Source organism: Chaetodon auriga, chromosome 1, assembly GCF_051107435.1.
Source record: "Chaetodon auriga isolate fChaAug3 chromosome 1, fChaAug3.hap1, whole genome shotgun sequence".
In the NCBI taxonomy this organism is placed as follows: Eukaryota; Metazoa; Chordata; class Actinopteri; order Chaetodontiformes; family Chaetodontidae; genus Chaetodon; species Chaetodon auriga.
In genome coordinates, this window is record NC_135074.1 from 18,424,392 (window position 1) to 18,451,985 (window position 27,594).

Genomic DNA, 27,594 nt, shown 5'->3' on the forward strand with positions numbered 1-27,594 from the left:
ACTCATGCCCCAACCCGGACGTGAACGCACACGACAGCGCACGCGGTCACGCGTCCATCGTGAAGCTCGTGGCAATAGTCCGCGACACTATTTTCAGCATTTCCGAGGTATAGATAGATTTCAAAATAAATGTCATTTAAAAGCGTGACTTCCATGTCACGAGGGCCATGCTTATTCGCTCACCCTGTGATTAGCCAGGACTCATATTCATTTATTAGTGTATATTTGTGCAATTCTCTGATACGAGTCATGACCGTAAGAAGATAATGGAATTTCATTTTCAAGTTAAGAGCTCAGTCTCTACTTCTAGCTCAGATGCAATCCATCAAGAAACAGAGAGGTCCCTCCACTCCCTCTTAAGTTCTCCCTACTTCAGGAACCCATCAATATATTTAAATTATTAGTGACCACAATTAACCACTACTGTGTAGGCCGAACAGGGCGGGCTTTTCTGTTTCTTTAGTAATTTTGCAGCAAGGACAACTGGTTTGTGCTAACTTAAACAAAATTTTGTATGACCAATTAAGAACTATTTTAACTGACATGAAGTCAGCTGAAAGAGTCAGGTGCTGCCTTTCATCTGATCTTGAGTCCATGTCATGTGGAGGAAGATGTGCTTATATCTGCAATAAATGTGATTATACCTGGATGGGAAGTTTTGATATGTGCTGCAGCACACCAGATGTCATGGGCCACTGTACATGACTGGACGGAATTATTGAAGTTTAAAGATGAAGACTTTTATTATGAATTCTTAGAGTAAACCGTCACCGGAAGTATTTGTCGTTATTCCTTGGGCTCACTCTACCACTACAACGGACCGCGCGCTGCCTTGGTTAGCAAGCGGGGAAGAGGCTAGACAGAAATGGCGGTGACGGCAAGGCGAGCAGCATGAAGTGCTGATGCATAAGCAGGATCAAAACTTACGACTGCGAGGACAACGTTGGAAAAATGACAATGACGTCGAAGTAGGACACCTTGTGTAACTGTCATTACAAACCTACAACACCTTCCCGGGAGAGTTTTCATCTTGTCAGCGGAGGAGAGAAAATCTCACCGGGAGCATGGCTTCTTACAGCAACCAGGTAGCTAAGCTAGCTGGCTAACGTTAGCCTGCAAAACAACTCTTGCTGCACGCCGTGTAACGTAATTTATAGACTGGCGACCGACCCTCATTTTACAACTTTCTCATCTAAAATAGTTCCATACTGTAGTAACAATTTGGCCAGGTGAGTGCTGTTGTTTGAAACACCTGGTTAGTCGTGTCATTGAAAAGGCAAGTACTAAAAAGTGCTTGCTAATGCCCCCGTAAGCCTCATTGAAACACCACCAGCATGGTAGCTAACAGGCCCTCGGTCCCTCCATTCAAATGAGACAGCGCTACTATTTGCTGCAGTTTTTTAAGGTATGACAGCCACGTTTAGCCAAATGACATGAAATCGTGCTTAATCTGATGTTAGTGACACTTTGGTGAGAGACACCACAAGTGTCATGTGTTATTTCCTAGTGCTAAGGGACATAGAAAAATGCTGCGTGTATGCATGGCCCACCTGCCCACTGCTGCGACGGGCCTTCCCCCGAGCCCCTATTTTCATAACTGGTTATAACTGAATATTAGTTTTGCTCTGGGTAGTTAGGAAGCATAACAACGATCTTGTGGGGTGTTTTGCATGTGATCATTTGCCGTTTCCAAGCAGCTCTGAGCAAGGATATAACAATTTCGTGCTGTTGACTTAGCTTTAAGCAAGCTAACAGCTATGCACAGGTGGTGTGGTTATACTTTGCAGTCAGTCCGCTAGCTGGTTAGCTAAATACAAATGCGACAGTGTGGGCCCTAGTTGATAGCGAAGGTTTCTTTGATATGGAAATAATTAATAAACAGAATTGAGCTTACATACTGCTGATCGAGTGTGGCGTTACACCGCCAGTGTCCGTGTGAATGAGATTGTAGGCAACTTGGCAAGTTTGGTGTCATTTCTGAGGAAGTTAGCTATCTTGTGGGAAGGCCCATTTTGAAGTCTTGCTGTGCATACAGAGACATGCAAGACCTGAAGTTTCTAGTAGTTTACTGAATTAAAGTTTGCCTTGAGAGAAAAATCCGCATAATTAAATAAAAGGTTAAGTAGGGATACATGCTTCACCGGGTTCAAAGCTCTGGCTGACAGTTCAAGAATCGGTACATGGCTAACGAGCATACTAAGGGAAACCTCACTGAAGACTTCATTCTGCATGCTTTCACGCTTCTTCCTGCCCTCGAAATTCAGTGTTTCTATTGGCTCACTGTTCGGCAAAGTGAAAGCGTGTGAGCATGCCCGTCTGGGCTTCTTCAAAAAAAAGCTTTTTCCTGTTTTGTATGACGACCAGTCACAGAACATTTGGCCTCTCAAATGAATGATCATACATGTACCCACTGATACTGAATTATCCTACCATGATGGCACATTGTCATATTCTGTATAAATGGCATAGCATAGAAAAGTTAAGTTTTGACAGACAGGTCTGTACATTAACAGTTTGAACCTGTGACAGCTACTTAATTTGGTTTGGTTGCCCCATTTCACAGCCATTTATCTTCTGTTTCCTCACTGTAAAATACTTGGCGAATGAATGGAAGCGTTGTTGTCACATTAACTTACTTAAAAAAAAAAAAAGTGTACATAGGTGAGTGGAGTGAAAAAAAACACAGAAGAAAAGTTGATGAACAGGTGGGGCAGTCAAATAATCAGAGGCAGATCAAGATACACCAGCAACAAAAGGGATATATCTTCTGAGTATGAAGATTTCAAAACAGGTCATTCTGGAAATACTTATTACTGCTCTGCATCTGTAGATATGGAAGGAAAACAATAAAAAAAAACCTGGCTTCTGAATGCCACACTTAAACTTAAGCATGACAGCAGTCATTTGTTTTCTTTGGCTGTTAAGTTTTGACAGTTAATCATGGAACTTTTTGTCAGAAATGCCCCCATTGACATTTCATTATTTATGACACTGAACATGGCGATTGTAGTTTCTTCCTCTCAACTCATTAAATTAGCAAAACGGTGTACAGAACATACTTCCTACTCTCCAGAGATTAGAAATGCAGCCATGGAGAAGTTTCAGAATAAATTGCATCGGCTGTGTTCATTGTAGTAAGGAATAAATCACCCGAAGGAATGGCGTGTTTGCAACTTTAAACTATTATTGCGACATCCTCTGTGTTGTTGTAATGTCTCTGTTTAGTTAAGCCCAGCATTCTGCCAAAGTATAAATCAGTGAGTTTGATAGTAATCTTCACCACCCACTTTCGCAAAACTTCACACTGTATGCACAAACAAATCACACTATCATCAAAGTTCCCTGAAGTTTTCAGCCCAGTCATGCCAATTGCACACAAAATGAAAATGCACTAATGCACCAGAAGTATCGCTACAAATTCAGTAGCATTACTTTACTATAGTCATGCTACTTCAGTCCAGACTGAAATGTCTCAAAAGCTTTTGCTTGAATTGCTGTGAAATTTGGTGCAGGGCAGGCATTCATGATCGTCATGGTTTGAATCCTAACATTGTTGTGATTCCCTGACTTCCTACAGGTCAATTTTCTTCTTTTCCAATGCACATTATCAGCAGGGCTTATGTTAAGCTCATGTTAATTCCCAGTGGTCTTTTGAGATGCCACACTAACTGTTAAAAGGGTATCATTCCATCTGTTAGCATGCCAAGATCATACATGTTAGCACATGACTGACTACTGAATATGAAATCTTGCAGTATGCAAAATTAGGACTGAAACTAATGATTGTTTTCATTATTGGTTAGTCTACAGGTCAACCATTTTGTCTATAAAATGTCTAAAAGTAGTGATAACTCCCAGAGTCCAAGGTCTTCAAATGTCTTGTTTTGACTGACAAACAGTCCAAAATCCAGATATTCAGTCCACTATCAGTAGAGAGGAAAAAACAGAGGCAGCTGGAAGCAGTGGATCATCAAAATAGTTGCTGATTAATTTTCTGTCGCTTCACTAATCATTGCAGATCTACACAACATTGATTATGCCACGCAATGGTAGCAGAGCCCTTTATGAGCCAACCTATTTATGTCACCAAGAATAGACAAAATACTAGAAACGGCTCTCAACATAACACAACACAGTTCAACAGCATCACAAACTATAGCCTCCAAATTGACTATAATGTTGACTCTACACTTCTCCCAAGCAGTTTTAATGACCTGAACATTATAACATACAGAGTAAAATGCATAGCAGGGCTCTTGTGTTAGATGGTATTAGTTTTCGCAAGGTGTTTGTGTTCTTAATGAAGTGGAAGCTCAGTCAGTGTGTATAGTAGTTAAAGGGGGGAAGGGTTTCAGTTTTTCTTGTATATAATAGCCCCAGTTGTCCCTAGGATGATTGATATCAGTGGCTGGGGGGATGAAATTGTCATTCCAATATTGTGCTTTTATTTTACAAGCGTAGCAGATATTGGAGAATCCAAACAACTTTCACTATTCGGATTAATTAAAAAGAAACGGCTGGTTGTTTTAAGGCTTATCACTGACCGTATCAGTGAATGAAGGTGTGACCACATTGTTGAACTGCTCAGCAGTTTAGTCTCGTAGCACCTGTCGTTAAGCACAGCAAATGACTTTGATTCCTTTCTTCTGGTGTCATACTACTCCGTATTTCACGCTTCGTAATCATAGGTCACCCTCTTACTACATCGCACCAATATGCAGGCACAGGCATGCTCCAGAGACTCATTGAAAACTAGTCTGACCTTATTTGTAGTGGTGCTGCGGCATTTTTGCGCTCAGCCAAGTTGTCCATTAATAACTCTGCATTCCGATTTAAGAGAACAAACACTGTAGTGCTGCGTGGATCCCCAGTTATGGTTCGAGTGCAAAGATTGTCAGCAGCATTCAGATTTTTGGGGTATTATTACCAGGTTACATTAGAAAAGATGTGGTTCGTAAAGTTCTTTGTCCTACCACGTTGAAAATCAAGTGTGTTTATACCCGAATATTCGAATGACCACACTTGACGATGGAGTGCAAAAGCCGTTTGTCAAAGAGAGGGGGGTGTAATGTTGGTTAAAAGTGGGGATAACACTGCACTTTTTTAGACAGTCTTGCACTTGGTAGTACACATGAAAATGGCACAAATAGTGTTGTATCAAAAGAAAAAAAAAAGAGCAGGAAAGAGAAGCTCATACTTTATCACCTACACACAGCAGGCCAGTCATGGCGTGAAGTGGGTGTGCTTCTCGGATCATCTGTTTCATAAAGTTACAGAAATGGTCGGACGCAACTTCCCCCTAATCCAGCATCGGAAACATGTGGAGAGACAAGCACTTCTGCTGTAGAATATTCTCAACCCTTTAATCAGTAAAATCAAAGTTGGAATATTTATGTATTAGGATAGTCATGCTTTTAATGATTGCTGATAGTGACCAAAAATTCTGGCGTTATTGCAAAACACTTTTCAGAGTTATCTGGTTATCTTGATTGTGCACTATAACACCACTGAGGTGTCTTACAGTGTTGTGCAGTTGGGGATGTAGAAAACAAGTTCATTGCTTTATGTTTCAGTTGCTAACAGTGTCATTTAGAAGATTGCTGAATTGGGCCAAGTGTCAAGATTTAAGTTTTTAAGTTTTTCACATGTTGGACAGATGTGACCTTTTTGTGACCCTAGAGTCAGATTTAGGGGTTTCATGTGTATTTTGGTCAAGCTGTTGACAGTTTTTATTTGACTGATAACTTTCAGTGGCCTACATTTGAATATATTTTCTCTAACAGCTCAAACATCTCTAAAATTATCATTAATGCAGTTAAATTATATCCCAGAATCAATCTCCAGAGCATCCTGTACTGTCGTCGTAATTGAAACTTGTGTGACATGGTATCGCTAAAAGTGTGTAAATGGTACTAAAATGTGAAAATATACACATCAAATTCTAATACTTTTCCAGCCGGGCTCTTTATGCTAGGCCCTTCCTATAGCCCCGATGTGTGTGTGCACTAGTGGTGTCGTCACTAAACTGTGTTGAAATCATACAGATGGCTAATTTGTTGTAATCCTCAGTCCAAACGAACAGCAAGGGAAGCTTAGTGTGGTACGTGTGGCATGCCTGCAGAAAGGAGCAAAGGGACATTCTTTCTGTTGTGATTGTATTAGCCATCCCAAGGCCGTTGGATTATGGCTGGCTGTTTGTCGCTTGTAGTGCCATTTCAGCAATGTGGGCCCTCGCGTGGGGCCTCATTTGCAAAGAGTTACATATGCTTGAGCTGCACTTTCTTTTCTCTGTGCCTCCCCTTTCACGTTGCACTGAGAGGATTAACGGCATGGCTAGTGAGTTCATTTCAACTTCTCTCCACTGCTTTGTGTTTTGCATGCACATGTGGACACTTACGTGGCACAGTGCAGTGTTTCCCCTGAAGGATCGCCTGTCGGCACAGGTGCAGCACAACTACTGTTGTTAATTATTTTTTCATGTCTTTGATTAACAGAGATCATTGAGTGGTAACAGTAATAAACAATATACTAAATAGATGCGATAAAAAAGGGAGATGGTTTGAGCAATATTGCATCTCACTATCCACTGATTTATTTATTTTTATTTTATGTTCATCCACTTGTTTGTACTCCAAAATTAAGGTTGTCCACACAGACACCTCTGAGTTCTATTGGCAGAACTTTTGGTTAACCTGATGGATATGAGTACTTGACTTGGATTACTTTAAGTTAATTAATTTGAAGCCCATCGGTATGGTGGCCGGGGAAGCATAGGAGATCCACAGCCTGCAAGTAAATGATTTATTATTTTTGCAGCAGGTAAGTAATCTGTCATGCATGTAGGTCACCTCTCTTCCCTCATCTGAATAATAATCAATTAGTTGCTCATGATACACAAATAAATGAAGATTTTGTACTATAGTTTTCATAATTCCAGTCATGCCTCAATCATGGCAGATCTCTGGCATAGGCACCAGTTTGCCTGCTGGTGTTAACAGGGTACACCAGAAAATGTATTGTTGTGTTCTTGGCCAGATATTAAAGGAAACTCAAATTACTTCAGTTCTTCTAAATGTAGTAACTAGATTTAAGTTAATTATAGTCAGAAAGTAGGTTATTCCCACATGAATACAAGCAGTTTGCAAAATAAACACAGTAGTTTCTCTAGAGTAAATAAGTTTGGTGACTTTTTTTAAGCTCGTTCGAGGTGTCAGTTCAGTTCAGTGATCATTTTTGAGGCTGTAGTTTGTAGTTTAATTAAACAAATATCTCATAATCTGACAAATGTAGCAGTGTTGAGTGTGGAAGCAGTCAGCCACCTGTGGCTGGACGCTCCTTTCCTGGCAATGATTTAACTTCTGAAAACTTAACTCTTCATCAAATTACATATGTAAAAGGTATTTTTCCCTCTTGTCTTACATTGGCTGACACACCTTTGCCATCATGAAGTGTGCGTGGAGCTAAGCAGCCTCCACCTCTATCGCCACCCACGCCTCCGCTGCCTGCCTCCGGCTTTGACTCTGCTTGTCAAACACACAAACCTCATCCGCATCTTAGCTTCCTGACAAACTGTCTTGACTATCGTTTGCCGTAGCTTTCTTCGTCAAAACACCCCCAAGAGCCACATAAACTGCCTTGTCACCATTTAAGATGAATCGTCACGTAACTTAGCAGGCTAATGTTTGCTAACGTTATTTAACACACTGCAGATCTGTTTGGGCACAGTCAACAGATAAAACACGAGAAAAATCAACTTACTGGTTGACCAACTCTTTGGCTCGCTGTGTCCCCAGGATAAATGGATGGAGCTACGCCGGCCTTCAGTTTTAGTTTTGTGACCAGGCTACAGTGTGGCTCTCAGATTTATGGATCTTTTTGTAATATATGACGGCTCACCATTTCTGCTTTTGCAACTTGGCAACCAGACAACAGAACATATCTCTGTTATTTTTTTGAAAATAATGAGATTAACTTGAAAAATACCAATGCATGGCCACACCCAGCTTCTGCTCCGATACCCCTCACTTCCCGATAGCCCCACCCTGCAAGTTGATGGGATTGGTTCCTCAGGTATGCAACATGTGAAACCCTGGATGTTTGTGAGACTGTCATTTGTCCACTAAAGCTCCAAGGTGGAAATGCTCAGCCATTATGTTGACTGCTTATTTCACTCACGATATGTCTGGTAGCATATAAAAATGCCACATGGACATGTGCACAAAAGTCAAAGGTCATTTTCGTTAGGAGGCTCAGCTGCATCTTTTAGTTTCAGTCTGTTGAAAAAGTGCATGAAATATTCGCAGGGTTCCACCTATTCTGGGAAAAAGTTCAGCAGTTTTCCAGTCATGGAAGGCACATGGATAATTAGAGGAAAACTGACATTGGAAATTAGATTAATGTTGCTTTCTTCTATCTTGTTTTGAAAGACTTAAATAATATTAGATTGGTTATTACGTTTGGTTCAGTTGCTAATGTTGCTGCAGAGGATTACGGTTTGTGATTAAACTCTGGCTTGGAACAGTGGTTTCAGATATGTGTTGAGCATTGTTTAGAGAATTAATAACAGCAATCAATAATGAATAGGAAGCCAGTGTCAACCCAGTGAATGCAAGCCCAACTGTATGCGAGTCAAACTCCGGTTAAACATTGGCTAATGGTGCTTAAAAAAAAACCAAAAAAACCCAAACTTTGCTGGCATTGTCTCTTCAAACGCAGTGCTGCACATTTAAGGGAAAATGGACAATAACATGACATGAAATACTTCAACTTTTTTTAACAGTGACGCACAGTGGGTGTGTTTTACCATGGTCAAGGTGATACTCAGTTTTACCAGCAAAGCAGCTGAAGTATGATAAACTGATGAGTCGGTGAGGGATAGTATTCCTAGCAAACTCGGCTGACTTTGAATCAATCATTTAGATATGTAAAGTTCAGTCTAGAAGTGTCGGCGGGCAAAATGCTTCACAGATAAAAATCTTTCACAGAGAGGAACAAATAAGTGTTTGGCACGATCCCTGCCTGTCTGACCAGCTAGAACATCGCTGAAAATGTCCTGGAAAATGATCTCTAGAGAAGAGTGGGAACCCTGATCCACTGCAGTGCCAACATACTACAGAGCAGCTTCACTTTTCAGGCTGTGAGGCTCCTCACTTCATCCTCCTCACTCCACTACAGCAACGTTTAGGACTTATTTATTCATCCATTTATATAATTTTTGTTTTGTGTGTAGCATAAATGGACTTCAGCTGTCTTGTTGTGACACAGTCCTGTTTTGTCGAATGATAAATAAATGAACCTTGTACCTTGTTTTAACCCATGTTAACAACTCAAAAAGCTGCTGCACTGAAAGTAAAGAGGCCTGGAAACAAATCTGAGCTGGTGGTGTTCACGGTTTATGTACAACACTGCATGACTCATCACTTCTTGTTGTGCTTTACCTTTGTACTAGCTAGCATTTCAGTCTTGGCTGGGTGATGGCTGACTAATAAGAGCCCTTGTACCTAGATATTCAAAGACTGTGCCTTTTGAATAAGCTCCAGTTATGAGATGGAGAGCCTTATCGTTCACCGTGTAAATCATTTGACTTTCAACTTCATTTGATCTTTCATTTAAATTACTGCATGATCTCATGTTTTATGACTTCTTTACTGGTCTTTCAGGCAATTCAAGATAAACTTCCAAATTTTGTTTTATATTGCCTTTTTGATAAACTAATGGTCTGTATTGATTTCTTCCCACAGTACATCTTCGGGGAATTCAGCCCTGATGAGATCAATCAGTTTTTTGTGACTCCACGATGTTATGTTGAGGTAAGGGGCCGGATTACAGTTTGTTTTTACATCAGCAAATCATTACTGCATGGTTTGAAGAGCAGAATCTACTTTGACAGAAAGCAACAGGCCTCATGGGAAATATAGATGAAATTACGACAAACACGATCCCAATCCACTACTGAGGCTACAGTTTCCAAATGTCTTTAAATATTAAGCGTACATATTTGAACCACAGTTCTGTCACATGTCAAAAATAACTCCTTTTTATTTTCTCACCTTTTCATGTTCAGGTAAAAATGCAGAAGCTCAATTTTTTTTCCTCCTAATTCCCTCTTTTGTCTCCTCGCAGCTTCCTCCGTTCAATGACAAAGTCCCGTGCGTCACTCAGTCTTCTGGTATGTATATTTCATGTACACTAGTTTGTTAGATAATATTTTTGGCTTGTGAAAATGGATTTGAATTAAAATACCCTGCCCTTTTTCAAAGCAGGTCTTAAAGATGTAAGATAGACTTGCCCGACAGGGAGATACTTTTCATGTCATTGTTTTTGGCATTTTGGCAGTATACGTATATTATTTAGCATGGATTACAAATCCTAGTAGACATTGACCATTTCATTAATTTTAAGAATACGTCAGTCATTTTCGTTCTTTAAATTTCAAACCACCAAACTGAAAGTGTAATAGCAGCCACCTGTCTTTGAAATGGTACCCGTTTGCACTTGACATTTGCCTTACCTTGATTTGTATTGATTATTTAGGAAGTTACTGCACTCCTGCTGTACCTTATATTATGGAGTCTATGGGACTGCAGGTTTGCGGTGAGTTGAGGAGTCTGACACCCTGTGGCTTGACTAGCTGTTGTTCGTTTGCTGTAAAACTCAAACTCCAGGTTTCAAAAACTGGTGGCTTTCTAAACCTTGCGCCTGTATTCTTTCTCTTGCCTGTTGGTAAAATCTGTAGAGCTTTGCATGCTCAAGATACTGTCAAGTATCTTATCTTCTCTTGCATATAATGCATTTTCACCACTGCAGGGCTCAGAGTTGAATTAAAGTCAGATTGAATTTTCATTTGATTTAACGATCACAGCTTATTTACTAAGGGCATAGTGATGGTCTCATGTGGATGCTAACATGCGTGTACATATTTAGCCTTACATGGTTAAGGTTTTACTTCTGAATGCATTTTACTGCCTAAAGTGTGATTTCAGTAACACTAACAGAAGATCTAATCACAGTAGAGGAGGTAACTGCTGTTTTCACACTTAACCCCTGCAGAACATCAGGGTTTACTGTTTGGACGACCAGTCAGCTGTGTCATGATAAAAGTCTCTTGGATGATTTTTCTGATTTGCACTTACTAATGTTTCCTGTTCACCTTCTCACTTTGTGCCTCTCACTGCATTATCATTTACTATTGAAGCTGCCATGCAACAGATTTTAACGAGACAATGAAGTACATTTGTTTTGTAATGATGACATATATTTGTTTGTGTACGTTGTTGTTCTACATTGGAAGGAGTTAGTGACACTTTAACATGCTTGTATAAAAAGTACTCAGTTTTTCAGAAACGGTGCATTTTGATGTACATTATTGATGCAGTCAGTTATGAATGAATTCATATATCTATAAGATATTTGAAATGCATCTTTTTCACTCCAGCTTCATTTCACAACTCGGAATATTTGCACTAGTAACATAATGGCTTCATTTGGAATAATTTCCAGCGAAGGGCAACACATTTTAATAACTGTGTTGATCAGATGTTGCCATCAGAAAATAAAGAGTATGTATTATATATATATATATAGTTCATTTATGTTTATTGATGACATTTTGAGTCTAGGTCTCAAATCAGAAAATCTAAACTGTAACACTGCCATCACAGTTTTAAGTTTTGCACAGTTGGAAATCTTTGAATCCTATAAAACTGGACCTGGCCGTTTATAAAATAATGTTGTATAAACGTAATGTTTGAAGATGGGTAGTGCCATACAAGAATGTGTAAGGTAGGCCTGTTATGTCTTCTAGTGTACCATCGTTTGTCTTGTTCTGTTTTGCTTGTACGCTATATTTCATGACTTTAATTTGTGTATATTAAGTCTTTGTAAGAATACCTTTTTATTAAAGGAATTACAATGTAATTTTTAGAGTGAGGAGTTACAATAAAAACCCCAGTGCCTAGGTACTGAATGTTAAATAGTTTGGTTTGGCGTCAGTTGAGCCCAAACAGCACAATGTGGTTGACGACTTATGCAAAACAGTTTTTGTTTAAATATTTTATATTTACATTTATTTCTAGTGCACGTTTCACATGTATAGATACACTGTCAAGCATATAATTCAAACAAAATTTCCTCGTTCTTGCAGTCTTTTTAAAAACGAATAGCAGTTGTCCATTATTATAGTGTCCACTAGTGATTCTCATATGGTGTTGCACCAGAACCTTAAAATAGTTTCAACTGAAACGGTTATAAAATCAGGGCAATGAACAATTTATTCAGGACCACATACACTTCTGTTACCGCTCTCTAAGTCTGGCCTTTTGATGGCTGACTGCAAGTTGTTTGGAAAAGAAACAAGCCCCAAGACTATATTGTCTCCCTCTGCCTAATTGGAAATAAATCTTGGATCACCTCACTTCTGGATTTGTTAGCAACATTCCTGAGAATCACATAAGCCCAGAAGGAATGTGGTTTAGTTGACTATAGACACAACAGTAGTTGTTGGAATCAAAAATAGGTCCAGCAGGATTTTTTTTCTTTCTGTTATGTCTGATCCTGTCAGAGAGCTCCCATGACCCCCTTTGGGTGATGGCATACTTGTTCAGAAAAATGATTTTGAAACAAACTCAGTAGCAGAGAGGATAATAGAACAGTGTCTGATTTTTAGATTTAGGCTATATTTGAAGATAAAGTTTTGTGTTTCTAATTGGTTTAACTGTTATCTGCAGCAGAAGACTATCAGCGCATTGAGTTCGGCGTTGACGAGGTGATGGACTCCAAGCCTAACGATCCTTTGTGCAAGGTGTCGAGCACCCTCAACCCCCAGGCTCCAGAGTTCATCCTGGGCTGCCAGTCGGCCCAGAAAGCCCAACAGACGGCTCCTCCAGTAGCTGATGTCCCTGATGGAACTCACTTCAATTCGCTGGATGGCCCCGACTCGGAGGCCTCAGCCTTGGACAATCACCAGGCCTGCCAGGACATGGATGGACTCCCTGGCAGCCTGGGACAGCGAGAGAGGAAGAAAAAGAAAAAGCGGCCGCCGGGATATTACAACTACCTGGACCCATCGACTGGCTGCAGCAACAACAGCAGCAGTGCAGCAGACGGGACGCCTGTGACAGCACTGGTGAACGGACATGCACTAGGTGGCCCACACCACATTGCTGAAGATGTGGACGGTAAGGCATTGTCAGGGGCAGAACTTTCCAGCCCTGGACCTGTCTCGACAGCTGCATCAGCAGCTGCGGTGGCAGCAGCCAAGTTTGCCCCCACATCCACTGCCAATCAGAGGACTTGTGATAGCCCTGATGACTCTTCTTTGGACTTAACAAGTGGAGCTGCCTCGTTATCAGATGGCAACAATGCAACTTCCTCCTCTTCATCCTCTTCACAAAGCAGAGAGATGACAGAGGGGCCGAGGACTGCAGATCAGCAGCCAGATCATTTGGCTCCACAAAGCCCCAAACTTTCAGATACTTCACACAGCCCCCGCTCCAAATCACCTCTTCCTCCTTCAGCTGCTGTGGCCACCCCCGCTGTCACCACTTCCATTACGACTACTGAACTGGAGGGAAGGGAGTTAGCAGACAGTGGGGTGGCCAATGGGCTAGCGGAGCCTGAGACTCCTGTCAGTGCAGATGGCCACAAAGAAGACTGTGAGAATGGGGAGCAGGCTCAGCAGGTCTCCCTAGACTCTGCTGCCCAGCCGGTAGTGACAGAGCAGGCCCATTCGCCTGTGATTCCAGCTGCACCTACTGCCAACCTCCCCAAATCTTGGGCTAGCCTCTTCCACAACTCCAAGCCTCTGCCTGGGGGCCCTCAGGCCTTTGTGGAGGTAAAGAATGTTGTGGAAGTTGTGCCTCCCTCCCTTGCAGAGCCAGAGCAGCCTGAGAAAGCTGGGGAGGTTAAAGATGGCCCTGTCCACGTATCAGAGGATCCTATGGCCCCTAAGCTTGCAGGTATTATATGAAGACGCTCATATGCGCACATCTTTGTAAATAGCCCATCATGCATGTTTTTCAGCTTAGTGTTTTGCTGCTGAAATGTGCATTGCTGCGAAATTCACACCCCCTCCACTTGGTGGCAATGTTGAAACAATTGTACTGTTCCCACTCCTTGTATTCCTGTGTTGTGAGTGTCAGCTTTTTAACATTTGATGTGTTAGAAGAGTAGACTTGGTGAGTGAACAGATTTCATTATCTGCTGCTGATAATCTTATATGTACATATTCAGTTTAAGCTGCTCAGATTGCTCAATAACACCTTTCTGCAGGGAAATGTTACATGCATGCTGCTTTCACGCTCAAGAAATTCAAGAAATGAACACTAGATGGTGGTACTACATCCAGAATAGCTGTCAAATATGAAGTCATTAGTCACGTTTTAGAAGCCCACTTTATGTCATTGCCCAAAGGCATTATAAGTAGGCTGGAAATACCCAACAAGGCTCACATCTTGTGAAGAAAGGAAAGCTATTGTACAGGTGCATGACTTCTTTTTCCTCAAATGATGTCGGGATTCTATCATGATCTTACAGGGGCATCTTTCTTTCCACAGTATACCTGAGTGCTCCCTTTAAGTGTAATGTTTAAAGCGGGACAAGAGGTTGTTGGACCGTTATTTCAGCATGCCTTATAGAGGCCATGAAATATGTTTTCTTTGCACTCATGAAAAGCCAAACCTTCCCCTTTATAGCTGCAATTTCAATCTAATTTCGCCGTTCAGATGTTTAACTACAAGAAGGGGAGACACAATCCCCCTGTGAATACCTGGTTCTTTGGGACATGATAGCCTGAAACATTTACTGTTTAAAGAAAGAGTAAGCCTGCAGAGTCAGAGCCTCAGTACTCACTCAAGTGAAACTACATCATTTTGGCCAAAAGAGGAGAAAATCACATCACATCACATCGATCAGATCAGGCTGGAAAATTGAAGAGAAGAAGCTGTGGCCAGAAGTTGTGGTTTGGCTTCATGTGGAAAAGGATCAGATGAAGTGAAGACACAAACAACACAGTTTAGTGAGAGATCACGCTGGCTGTCATTTATTTAAGAGCCTGCAAACAGATATAAGGTGCTTAGTGTTTTGGAATGCCAAGTCATGATGAAAAGTGTTTTTTACAAGTTTTGTCTCCAGCAATGAGACTCTTGTTTCTTCAAAGCAGTGTGCAGTATTTGAGATTTGTGTATTTAGATTATCTGATTATGCTGCATGTATGTACACATGTTTGGGCTGCTGTATAGTTGGTCTCTCATCGGGTATGGAAACATACCAGAGAGCTCCGTTCCCTCTGCTCGACTTTGGTGTTGAGTTCCACTTTAAACACAATCACGATCACTCGAAAGTGCACATTTGCAGCATGCGGTCTCTCTTCTATGGTGCCCGGCACTTATCAGACGTAATTTGAGACGCATAGTTTTCATTTTACATTCACAATGTGGTTGTGCTTATGAACAAGAAAACCTTGTGGCTGTATGTGTTTTCGCTGCAGAACATAGTTCCTTAGCTTGATAGCAATCAGTTATTACCAGTTCCTTAAAACACTAGAACTACTGGCATCACATATACTGAAAAGTGCCAGTAGGTCGTATTGACTTCTTCTCTCTTTGTGTTTTCTGTGGGAGAACGGTACAACACTCTGAGACAATAGACTGTTATTGACGATGCCATTACAGGCAGATGGAAATTTGTCCTCTCTGTTGTGAGTGCTGAACACTTAAGATCGTACAGTTTTTACTTGAATGTCTTCATTTGGTAGTGTTTAGTCTGCTCCAGTGTTAAGCATCACAGAGCTTCATGTGCTTAGAAATACACCAGCGCAGAGCCACAAACCAGCTGTTTGTATAGTCTATACAACTGATTGGATTGAATGAAATGAGAAAAACTTTGCTTAAACCTGCAATAAGCCCCAGCACTGGCGTAAACATTGGCTTTTGTCTTTTACATGTAAGCTACCTGAATATTTGCATATCAGTGTGTGTGGCACAGTTGGAAGATGGTCACAGGTGTGTAGAATTTCAAACGGAGACCATAAGCAGATCTGAAGTCGACTATTAAATAACAAAATAATATGCTCAGTAAACACTTGTTTGAAAAAGAGCCGCTCTCTTAAGTTCGCACAGCACTCCACAATGCGGCACTCAAGTTGAATTTCCTAACACAGTCTGTAGTATCAGTATGCTGCACCTTCCTCCTCCAAGAGAAGTGATTAAAGTCTTTGTGGGTGAGCACGACCCACTGGCACTTTTGGGTTTGAATACTTGATGCTTTTTTCTTCTTTGCTCTAAAACCGCATTACCTAAGGATATGTTTCACAAAACTTCAAGCACCGGCATGATAAGTGGGTTATAATTAACAGAGCTACATAACATTAATGGAAGAGAAATGGGTCAGTTTAGAACAGGTGGTTCCAGAGTAAAAGGAGCTCAGTGAATGGTTTGTTCTGATAATGCATTTCTTTATAAAGCAATAGTTCAATACATGCTTGTCAATACAGGAAGGATGTGCAAGGCTGAATGTGCTAATGATGTATTTGTGTTATCTAATATGTCATTCTTGGTCTTGTAGTCACAGCTACAGAGACAATTAATGATGTTTTCATAAATCAGTTGTGTAAAATTGCCCACGTTACCATGGGAGCTGTGTTTTTGAATGGCAGTCTCCCTTCCTAGGCGTGGTACAGCGAATCCCTGCTCCTGTTCGGACAGTTTCTTGTGCCGTTGTCACAAGAGGCGGGAATGGAAGAAGGAACATTTGTTTTGTGAAAATGAAAACCCACCAGTGATCTGCTATTATGTTCACCTTTTCGTCATCATGACTGAAATCATGCTGACCGGGGTGTTCGTTGTTTGTTGGAGTTGTACGGGCTTCCCTGTTTAAGAAAGCTGTGTTTGTTTGAATCCCCAGAACTTATTGAGAATGTGAAGTTGATACATAAACCAGTGTCTTTGCAGCCGAGAGGACTGATCAACAAGGGAAACTGGTGCTATATCAACGCTGTATCCTTTCAGTCTGCTTTTTGATGCACTTGAAACTTTAATCTTTTAACCCTTTGGGACTGTGCACCACAAGTAGATGTTTGGCTTTGGGTCGCCTCACTACCTCTTGTATTGGTGATAGACCAAATACCACAAAGGATAAATGGTGTCAAGTCCCAGTGTTAATGACTGATCTCCTTTTTTGTTTTATGTAGAGTGCTGAAAAATTTTAGACATTGTGCTTTCAGTTGGTTGGAAAAAAAAGCAAAACATTCAATTTCAACTCAGTTTTTTTTCAGCTACCAAACACCAGGGGTTTCATCAGATGTAAGTTATGAAAGCAGCTCGGCTTGTAACACTCCCTACACACCGTTTTCCTCCCTGACTCTGAGCGTTCAGACCCTGCAGGCCCTGATCGCATGCCCTCCCATGTATCACCTGATGAAGTCCATTCCTCTGCATAATGAAACACAGAGACCATGCACCTCCACACCCATGATGGACAACTTGTAAGTAGCACTCGTACAAGCTGATGCGGAACTGCTGAAATGTGTCTTGCTCAGAGACGTCACCATTGGCTCTTTCTGTCTTACAGCGTGAGGCTGGTGAATGAGTTCAACAACATGCCTGTGCCATCTAAAGCCAAACAGCAAGGTGAGGTGTTCGACAGTGCAGACACGTTTAGGACATGTTCCTTTTCTGTCAGCAGCACTGATATTGTTGATTTGTGTGCACAGCTGTTGGTGATAAGGTCATCAAGGACATTCGGCCCGGTGTCCCTTTTGAACCGACCTACATTTATAGACTCCTCACTCTCATCAAGTCAAGTCTCTCTGAGAAGGTGAGCTATGCCCGATGTGGCTCTTACTCGTATTCACTTACACAAGTTGTTTTTAATGGTCACGCTCTTTGGATACGCCTCGTCTTGAACATACAGTGCTTGAAGGGAATGTTCTCATTGTTTTTTTTTTTAATGCACATTTTTCAGTTCATAATTTGACAGCTCACCTGAATAAAGACAGTTCGCGCGTTACACATGCTGATTCAGGTCTGATTCAGTTTTAATGAATGAAATTACTCAAACCTGATACAGATGTTTATCTTTTGGTTTTTAATGAGGCAGACGCTCGCCCTGTCTCACTTGTGAAACGCTCTTTCCTGTCTGTCTACCTCAGTGAATGACCGAATGCACTTTGATGTGCGCACACTAGTGTTTTATTTGACGGTAAGCGTTCTTGCTTAGTGTTTTAATTGGTGCTGATGTCCTGGTGTTCCGCTCACAGGGTCGACAAGAGGATGCGGAGGAGTATCTTGGCTTCACTCTTAATGGATTGCACGAGGAGATGCTGGCATTGAAAAAACTAATCTCGCCTCAGGAAGAGAGTAAGCATCTTTCACCACTTCCATACCAAAAGCATGCTTCAGGCAGATAAGGTCGTTACAGGTCATTTTTAATTGAATTCATCTTTTGCATATCATTGCTATTCTGTTTAAGTTAAGGGTGAATTCCTTTACTTTCTGCATAATTAAATTGCAGCAAAGACGATGAAGCAGTCAAGTTTGTCAGGTTTTTGTGCTACATTGTTGTTGATTTTCAGTGAAATAAAAACTACAAATATCATCGACCAGTTCGGTAACAGGAGCACTAAAGTGTTATTTACTGAACTGACAAAGAACCCATTGCAATTGAACAGGTGTGACCTGACAAACCCGAGCTTTCTTAACAGTGGAGAGTGTGATGTGGTTCACCCCGCCACACAAATCCAAATTTCAGCTTTCAAGTTTCAAATGTGACTTCTATCATCAGGCCGTCGCAGTCTCGTCTGAACTTCCTGCAACCTGTCAAGGAGCTCATTTTACTTCAAGGCTGTTTGAAGTAGTTGGGTCATTTGACCTCTGATGTGTTCTTTCTTGCATATTTTTTGAACAGAAGCTCCCACACCCAACGGGCCAGAGTCCCAGCCGGGCGTGGAGGAAGATGTCGCTGGTAAGGAGGAAGAAGGCAGTGAGGATGAGTGGGAGCAAGTTGGCCCCAAGAACAAGACTTCCATCACTCGCCAAGCTGACTTTGTCCGCACACCCATCACGGATATATTTGGTGGGCACATCAGGTACGTTGACAGATTGCGGTGAAGATGATTCAGAAATACGTTTTTATGTGCAGTGAACATAATGAGGCCTGTGTTTGGGAACTTTTTTTGAATGTTTGATTTGCCTCATGCTTTGATTCTTAGAAATTTCATAACGCAGCTTTGTCCTCTTGCTGGTTGTGGCTTCTATTCCCAGTTAATCCACTAACCTCGGTGGTTAGACATCTTCGGACTAAAAGTTTAAGACCTCCATTAATGGTGGCGTCACAAATCAGTCGGCCGCCGGCCATCTCCAGCTTTAGTTCATCGAGCACCACAGTCCTTCAGAATAACAGCCGCTGTGGGCTGATCGTGGTCACAAGTCTCGCCAGCAAGACATGGGGCACACATTTACAAACAAAGGTTTTAACTTTCAGACAAACCTGAACGTTAAGGACTTGTGTGGGTGTAGCTCGCCTAAATAATATGTTCTGTGAGGTTCTGGTCTGGCACAGTCCTGGTCTACACTGGTCGCACTGTGTCTTAAAGGATTAGTTTCTCAGAAATGGATGCGACCAGAGAAACTTGGAATTCAGGAGTGTGTGTTGACAGTGTGGTGTGTACGCCCGCAGAGCTTGGCACTAACCCATGGATGTTTTTAGGCACTGTTCTGAGTAATTGGTTTGTGAATGACAATGCCATTCACAAACCAATTACAATGTGGAAATTAATTTTATCCAGTTAAAGTCGTGTAGCGGAAGCATTCAACCATCAGGAGCAGCCAGGATATTACAGGCGTGTTGCATTCAGGTTATGCTCAGAATAATTACTTAAGGTCAGGTCATGTAATATTTCCAGTGTTTGATCATGAAGAGCAACAGATGCAATTCTACAATTATTGTTTACACTCAGCAATGCAAGTTATGGAAATGAGTAATTATTTTGGTATTTAAAAATTTCCTGCCTGAATGGTGCAAGATCATTAATGTCTGACTGGTGTTTCTTGTATCTTTTAACGTCTAACTTGCTGTTTTGTTACTCTCACAGATCGGTGGTGTATCAACAAAACTCTAAAGAGTCGGCGACTCTGCAGCCTTTCTTTACCCTGCAGCTGGACATCCAGTCAGAGAAGATCCGCACTGTCCAGGAGGCTCTAGAAACTTTGGTGGCACGAGAGTCAGTCCAGGGCTACACTTCTAAAACCAAGCAGGAGGTATGAATGAAGTAGTCAGTGTCGCATGTTATCAAATCACAATGAAATTTCTACACTAAAAAGCTCCTTTCGGTTACTTTTGTGGTCTTTAAGTATGTTGAAGTTCTATTTACTGTGGTGGCATTTAAATACATTTTGGGGGTGGGCAGAGGTATTTATAGTGGTGAAATGGATTTCTGATTAATTTTCATAGAAACATGTCAATTCTTGGCCATATGCACTGATGTTTTGACATATAGATCAGTAATAATGTTGGCTACACCTGGTAAACAGACATGCATCTTCATTGACTCTCTGAATTGTCTTCACAAATATTCTAATTGTTTTTTTGGCTCTGAGTACACAAAATGTCAAATCTACTAAAGAAAATATCTGAAACTAAACTGAACACTGAACAGTGATTGAGCATTAAGCTGGAACAGCGGGTGCTGGGAACATCTGCTCTGCAGCTGTCTAATGGGCATCTTTGTAAGAGATAGACCTTATGGTTGAGCTCTGTGCCATTTTACAGACAGTTAACTTTGGGCTACAGCCTGGATCTTGTCTTTTGTACCCTTTAAAAGCCCCAAAATGTAATAATTCACGAGTCACTGCTCTGAAGAGCTCAGCCAGCTCTTGCATTTCAAACAAAATGTTATTTGTTGTTTTGTACTTGTCTCTTTGTCTTTGCTCTTTTGTTTAGAAGTTTATTGAGTTTTATCTTAAGTCTGCAGTTCCAAATAAACTCTCAAGTCTTTTGATGTAACTTTGTTTTTCTCGAGTAGTATTTTATTACCATCACGCTGCGTTCTCTGACTGCTCGTCTCATCTTTGTTGTCCTGCTTTTCAGATTGAGATCAGTCGGCGGGTGACTCTGGAGGAGCTGCCCCCTGTGCTGGTGCTCCATCTCAAGAGATTTGTTTTTGAAAAGACTGGAGGCTGCCAGAAACTGACCAAGAACATTGATTACCCCGTTGACCTGGAAATCAGCAAAGGTATGGAAACCAGCTACCCTCCTGGACGCCTGCAGTGCAAACATTAACACTGTTCTCAACACTTCAGAAATTCATAAACTCCAAATTTCACTGTTGTAAAATTCAACATGATGCATGCAAAAACTTGTACACATGCCAACAATATATCATGTATTTTTGCCTCGCTGGGGGACAAAGTTATCAAACAGGCATAAACAGGCTTCTCAATTTTAGCTGTAGATAATTAATTCCACAAGTTGGCCAAATTTGACCTCAAGTGTCAATATGATTTACAGACTGAAAAAGACTCTTCCCCAGAGAAAGACTAATCCTTTTGATATTCTGACAGCCCGAGTGGTCTTTCTCAAGAGGGGTGATCTGCTCAGTGTGGCCGTGACTCATGAAAGTAACACATTATGCAGCGATCAGATCAGGTTGCAAAAACATCATCATGCGTAGCTAAAGTGAGATAGCTGTAGACCTCCGGGGAGGATTCGGCTTCAGAGGGAATCAGTAAGACGATGTTACTGTGAGTTTTTTTTTCACCATTTTGTACAAAAAACTGATATTAAAATGAAATTGCATTTTTTCTGAGCCCTACTCAAAATGATATAACATGAATTAGTAACATCTCAAAGAGAATGCAACTCAAGTGTAGGTGGTAGTTGCAGTTTTTGAACATTAACCTCTCAGATTGCTGCGTTTGGACTTCCTCACTTCATAAAAGCTTTTAAAAGAAACAGTCTTGAACCTTCAGGCTCCTCCTTGACGACCCCACCTCAGCATGAAGGCAAAATTCACGTCTGTTGAATTTTCTGCTGTGTAAATCTTTACAGGCCACCAGCACAATATGCTGCAACACATTCTGTGTTTGATTATAATGACAGCAGTGAACTTCTTGGTCTGATCAGTGGTTTTCCTTTCAGATCTCTTGTCCTCTGGAGTGCGGAGCAAAATTGTGAAAGGCCAAAGAACTTACAGGCTCTTTGCAGGTGCGTTTGTGTTTTGCTGTGCATGTACTTCAGTCATATTGTCACATCAGCTGCAAAAGGTTGCAGTGTTGTTTTTGTATCATATTGCCAATGTGGGAATTATTAATTCACCAAGTGACATCAGGAAGTACTCTGGGATCATAATCGATGATTAGAACATTTTGGAATACGTGCTTGTTTTACTAAGTTTTCCAGGCATTGCTTCACTCAGCTGGAGTGGAAACCGTTTGTAATTAATCAGACATTGAGGAAAATGTGCTAAATACACCAAACAAGAACGCCCAAACTAAAGGTTATTATAATGAACTGTGATTAATTTGGATTGAGTTACTGTGTATCCCTCTTTCAGTCCCACGTCTGAGATCAGTGAGTTCAAGTCATTAACAGAATATGTTAGTATAGATAAGGTGGCATCTATGATTTTAGCTCTGTGGGTCAACCTTCAGGCTGCTGACACTACAGTGCCCAGGTCTGAAGTCACGGAGGAGTAATGACTTTAGATAAAATATCCCATTTCTCTAATGTCTTTTCCCCGTGTCTCTCAACTTAACCAGTTGTCTATCACCATGGGAACAGCGCGACAGGCGGTCATTACACCACGGATGTCTTCCACATTGGTCTTAACGGCTGGCTGCGCATTGACGACCAGACAGTGAAGGTCATCAACCAGTACCAGGTGGTGAAGCAGACTGCAGAGCGCACCGCTTACCTGCTGTACTACCGCCGCGTCGACCTGCTGTAGACACACACACACACTCTCTCACACACACACACACACACACACACACACACACACACACACACCCCAACACACATCCCAACACACACGCAAGAATACCCGAATATATTCACAAAACGCACACAAAACCACACATGCTCAAAATGCACTTGTTGACATTACAGTACATCTACACACAACACGAACACACACACCAAACTAATGAACAGGAACACTGCCCAACTTGTTCTCTTGCAAGATTTTCCTCTTCTTCCCTCCTGTCCCCGCTTTCCTGAGAACCAGCTTTTCCTTGTCTCTTATTTCTTTTTGGAAGAAGAGAAACAAGCTGCATTCACGAAGATTTCCCTGTGACTGCTCTCTCTTCTCTGTGCACCACTGCTGTTGTTTCTTTTTTTTTTTTTTTCTGTCTTTTTTTTTTTTTTTTTTAACTTTTAAAGCAACAAGGAAGGACTGTTGAATAGACGGAGGTGGGGTTGGGGTTACAGGTTAGGACCTGAGACTCACCTCTGGCTGAGCCCACAGCTCAGCTCAGGTGGCAAACAGCGGACTCGCACACAGGAAGAACTATCTACCACAGGCTGCAAGTGGACTGCGGGGGTGATTTCTCTCGTTTGAATGACCTTTTTAAGGAAATAACCCAGAAATATCATCGTTTGCCTTTTAGTAAAGGGAGAACTGTTGGCCTAATGAATTTGCAGCAATTTAAAAGCCTATTTGAAGTTGCCCTAGTGCATTGAAAAGGCCCAGCACCAGCATTATCATGAGTCTCTCCTCCCAAGGCCACATCGTCGTCTTCTCCGCCACCAACTCCTCCTCCTCCTCCATTTCCTCACTTTTATGATGCTTTAAACTCTAGGTACAACTTGAGCCATCAAAAACAGGGGAAAGAAACGATAGATGGTACACTGAATGAGAAGTGAACAGCTTCCTTGTTTGAGAGATCCTTGTTATGGTATCTGGGTTTAGATTTAGAGAGACTATCTAAAAAAAAAAACAACAATATTAATGCGCTTTAGAATTTAATAACAAAATAAGCTTCTGTGCACAGAGTATAAACTGATTGATTACAGTATGACAGGCAAATGCATCTTTTGCAAATATTTAGATTAAAATGTTAAAAAAAAAAAACAACTAAAAATATAAAAATCTAGCTGAGGGAAAGCTCGTCGGGGTCCGAAAGGACTGCGCTAGTTTTTCAACTCAGTTCTTGCACTGGAGAGATGGCAACCAATCAAGACAGATTCCACTGCAAAACCTGCCCTTGTTTACTTTGTACATTTCCTTCTCTATCCATTCTTTTTTTTTTTTTTTTTTTTCCTTGTCTTTACTTGTCTAAAGGTTCCACCTGTGTATAGGTGGCTTATCAGTGTAGTTTTGAGCCACACCACCCCTCTTACCCCCCAGCTCAGCAGAAAGCGGGGGCTGCCTTAGGTTCAGTGTGTGATGTTTTTCCACTCAGTGTACAAGTCTAACCCTAATCAGGCGCCAACAGCAAGTCTAATGTCTGTGAAGAGTTAGGGGAATGTACCTGACACCTATGTATTTACTCTTTTGTGGCTCAGCATTTCCTCCTAGTGGAGGGAGTGTGAGCGTCGAGGGGAAGTGGGACTACATCTGTGCTAAGCTCTGCATAAAGACCCCGGTCACGTGCACAAAAGGAGAGAGCGTTTGCTTTTGTTGAAGATGTTGATTTTTTTGGATCATTCATTGATTGTGATGATTTTTGTTTGAGTTACTAAACGATCTTAGTTTTGTTTTTTGTTTTTGTTCTTTTTGTTTTCTTTTTTGTCATCGATCATTTATTGGATGTCCCCATGCTCTCGCTCCCTTCAGAAAAATATGCTTGCATTTGAATTGGTGTTTGAAAAGAAATTACACAGCCTAAAGCACAACAATGAATAAAATTTAACTAGTTCTTTGCTTGATATTTATTTCCATTTTGTCATTTTCTCTTTTCGGAATTAGTTTTTTTTTTTTTCCCCTTTTTTGCACAAGACCCATTTCATTCCGACCACCAGTATCCAAATCTCAGTATTAACACTTTACAAAATGCAAGTATTTCCACATGAATTAACAGACGTCACTTCCTCACACGTAGTTGTCCATCAGTCAAAACAAGGTACACAGGCAGGAAGATGGTGGTCCCACATTTTCCTGCTTCAGATCAAAGACATGTTGCAGTGTAGAAACAGTTTTCCTGTACTTTAATAGCAGCGCAAGCATTTAGCTCAATCTAACACGTCCCGTGTCACATCCAGTACTTGAGTGCAAGTTCACAAAGTTTAGGTTCAGTCTTCAATATGAAATTCAAATTAAGTCACATTTTTATCAAAATGACAGTTTCACATGAGATGTAAATTATTTTTAGCTTCTATGTGACATAACCTCATGGTGTGGTGCACAATTGACTTTTTCTTGTGGGTTTCAAAGTCAGGAACCTTTCCCAGGTAAACCAAAGGACAACATTACACATTATACAGCCCTGACTGCCTTCCCCTCAGTGTACAAGTGCATCTCAAAAAATTTGAATATCATGGAAAAGTTCAAACAGTGAAACTTTCATATATTTTATATTTATCACTCATGAACTGAAATATTTCAAGCCTTTTTTTGTTTTCATTTTGATAATTGTGGCTTACAGCTCATGAAAATCAAAAATCCATCTCAAAATATTTCATAAGATCAATTTAAAAAAAGATTTATAGACTTTTGTAAAGTATGTTCTTTTATGCCCTCAATACTTGGTCCAGGCTCCTTTTGCACGAATTACTGCATCAGTGCGGTGTGGCGTGGAGCCGGTCAGCCTGTGGCACTGCGGAGGTGTTATGGAAGCCCAGGTTGCTTTGACCGCGGCCTTCAGCTCATCTGCATTGCAGCTTCTCTCATCTTCCTCTTGACAACATCCGATAGGTTCTCTGTAGGGTTCAGGTCAGATGAGGTGGCCGGCCAGTCAAACACAGTAATACCATGGTCAGCAAACCAGCTCTGAGTAGTTTTGGCATTGTGGGCAGGTGTCCTGCTGGAAAAGGCTCTGAAGTCTCCGGGTAGATGGCTGCATTGACACCAGCAGATCACATGACACCCAAATCATCACTGACTGGACGCTTCGCTCTGGACTTCAGGCAGCTTGGATTCTCTCCACACTCTTGGGACCTTGATTTCCAAATGAAATGCAAAATTTACTTTCATCTGACCACTGAGCAGTTTTGACCTACGTTTTTTTCTATTTTCTTTGAGCTGTAAGCCGTAACTATCAAAATTACAATCAACAAATGCTCGAAACATTTTAGTTTTCATGTGATGAGTCTACAATATATACAGTTTTCACTCTGAGATAACTGACAAAAAAATGATTCAGACTTTTTGAGATGCACCTGTATACTCCAACTTTATTTTGCCTTCTCCATCCGACGTCTTGTCGCCGTGTCTCGTCACAGTCCGCCGCTCATTCCACGCAGGACACAGAGGCATGCGAACATCTTCATCATGTAGAACTTTAATGATAGTTCAGTTGTGCTTCTGACTTTGTAGCCATTTCTGCACAAATTGTGACATTTGTTGATTTGCATATTTTCTTTCCCCCTTTTGAAGAATGTTCTGAGAGCCGGGACTTGGACACCTTGAGCTTTCTGTTGTATAGTTTTATCTCAGTCTCTCATGGCTGGTCAGGAAATGTGCTGGTGAAATGCTTCAATAATGTCTCTTTTCAGTATGTGCTCCTAACACTATTGTCTGCTGGGAATTGTTGGGATCTTGACCTAAAAACAAAAAATCTATACTGTCTTTTAATTTTAAGCCTCCAGCATTCTATTTTGTTAATTGTTCAAATAAAGGATTGTGCAAAAAGCAGTTTGCTAATGAAGTGTAGTCACAAGACTACTTGGCTTTCTTATAATCCAGTAAATCCTGAAAACATCTGCAGTCTCTACACTCTGGACTGGCCTACAGAACAATGTGCACAATAAACCAAAACAACAAAACGATCCACAGCGTCTTGGTCTACCACACACTGCTAATTGCTCTCTTGTTCCTGTATGTCAACATATGCTATGTGTAGTATTTGCAGCATGTTATATCTCCCCGTCCTGTGGTCCAGCTGGCTGCCTCAGTGTCCGCAGTGCTCTCTTTAGGGCTGAGGCTGAGCTCGCCTCTGTTTGCTTTAATGGGAAGCAGACCCATCATTGAAAAATTTGCCATGTAAGGTTTTTCTGCCCTTTAGTATTCCCTGCTATTTATTCCCTCCTTACTATAGCCCGGCCATCCACTGAAATGTGGCTTTGCTCTCAGACTTACAATCAAGCGTAGTATTTTCCTTGTTAATGTCAGAAGGCAGCTACAAGAACTTCTTTTTTATATAGACCCGCAGCCTGAAGGCCAAATTACATGTTTGGACACCCACTGATAGACCACCTATACTCGCAAGTGTCTCCCTCAGCCTGGAGGGATGATGGTGTGTGTTGGGCCTTTTTAAGGCTTTGAGTGGTTTGTTGAAAATGTATATAGGCCCTGTTTTTCAACACAAGCCAGTAATTTGAACGGTCGCAGTGTTGCTGCATCCACTGGGGTACAGAACGAAGAGCAACAACATGGGACAAGTAGTACGTGTTATGTCTCTAATATCAGCCTGTTATTGTGCCGTTTAGATGATTGAATTGCCA

General features: G+C 41.3%; 1 protein-coding gene across 4 annotated transcripts; it reads left to right on the top strand.

Annotated features, from left to right (window-relative positions):
* Positions 1-814: 814 nt before the first annotated feature.
* Positions 815-26,919, top strand: usp10 (ubiquitin specific peptidase 10). Of its 4 annotated transcripts, none has more exons than XM_076728144.1 (15): positions 815-1,085; positions 9,741-9,809; positions 10,123-10,168; positions 10,534-10,593; positions 12,726-13,955; positions 16,900-16,991; positions 17,370-17,479; positions 17,566-17,624; positions 17,708-17,811; positions 18,254-18,353; positions 18,901-19,081; positions 20,087-20,252; positions 21,082-21,226; positions 22,132-22,197; positions 22,752-26,803. In XM_076728144.1, the coding sequence occupies exons 1-15, from the start codon at positions 1,065-1,067 to the stop codon at positions 22,937-22,939; spliced, it is 2,637 nt and encodes an 878-aa protein (XP_076584259.1). In that variant the 5' UTR covers positions 815-1,064; the 3' UTR covers positions 22,940-26,803. The 4 variants fall into 4 exon arrangements, with proteins under 4 accessions (XP_076584259.1, XP_076584277.1, XP_076584268.1 ...); XM_076728153.1 differs by having other exon boundaries at positions 862-1,085; positions 12,729-13,955; XM_076728162.1 differs by lacking the exon at positions 10,534-10,593 and having other exon boundaries at positions 823-1,085; positions 22,752-26,919.
* Positions 26,920-27,594: the final 675 nt, after the last annotated feature.

What these genes read in the sequence shown, in the direction of transcription:
- usp10 (XM_076728144.1), top strand. Translation starts at nt 1,065, where the DNA reads ATGGCTTCTTACAGCAACCAG. An exon ending in TATGGGACTGCAGGTTTGCG is followed by an intron (nt 10,594 to 12,725) that starts GTGAGTTGAGGA and finishes TGTTATCTGCAG; the next exon opens with CAGAAGACTATCAGCGCATT. An exon ending in ACTGGTGCTATATCAACGCT is followed by an intron (nt 16,992 to 17,369) that starts GTATCCTTTCAG and finishes CTGAGCGTTCAG; the next exon opens with ACCCTGCAGGCCCTGATCGC.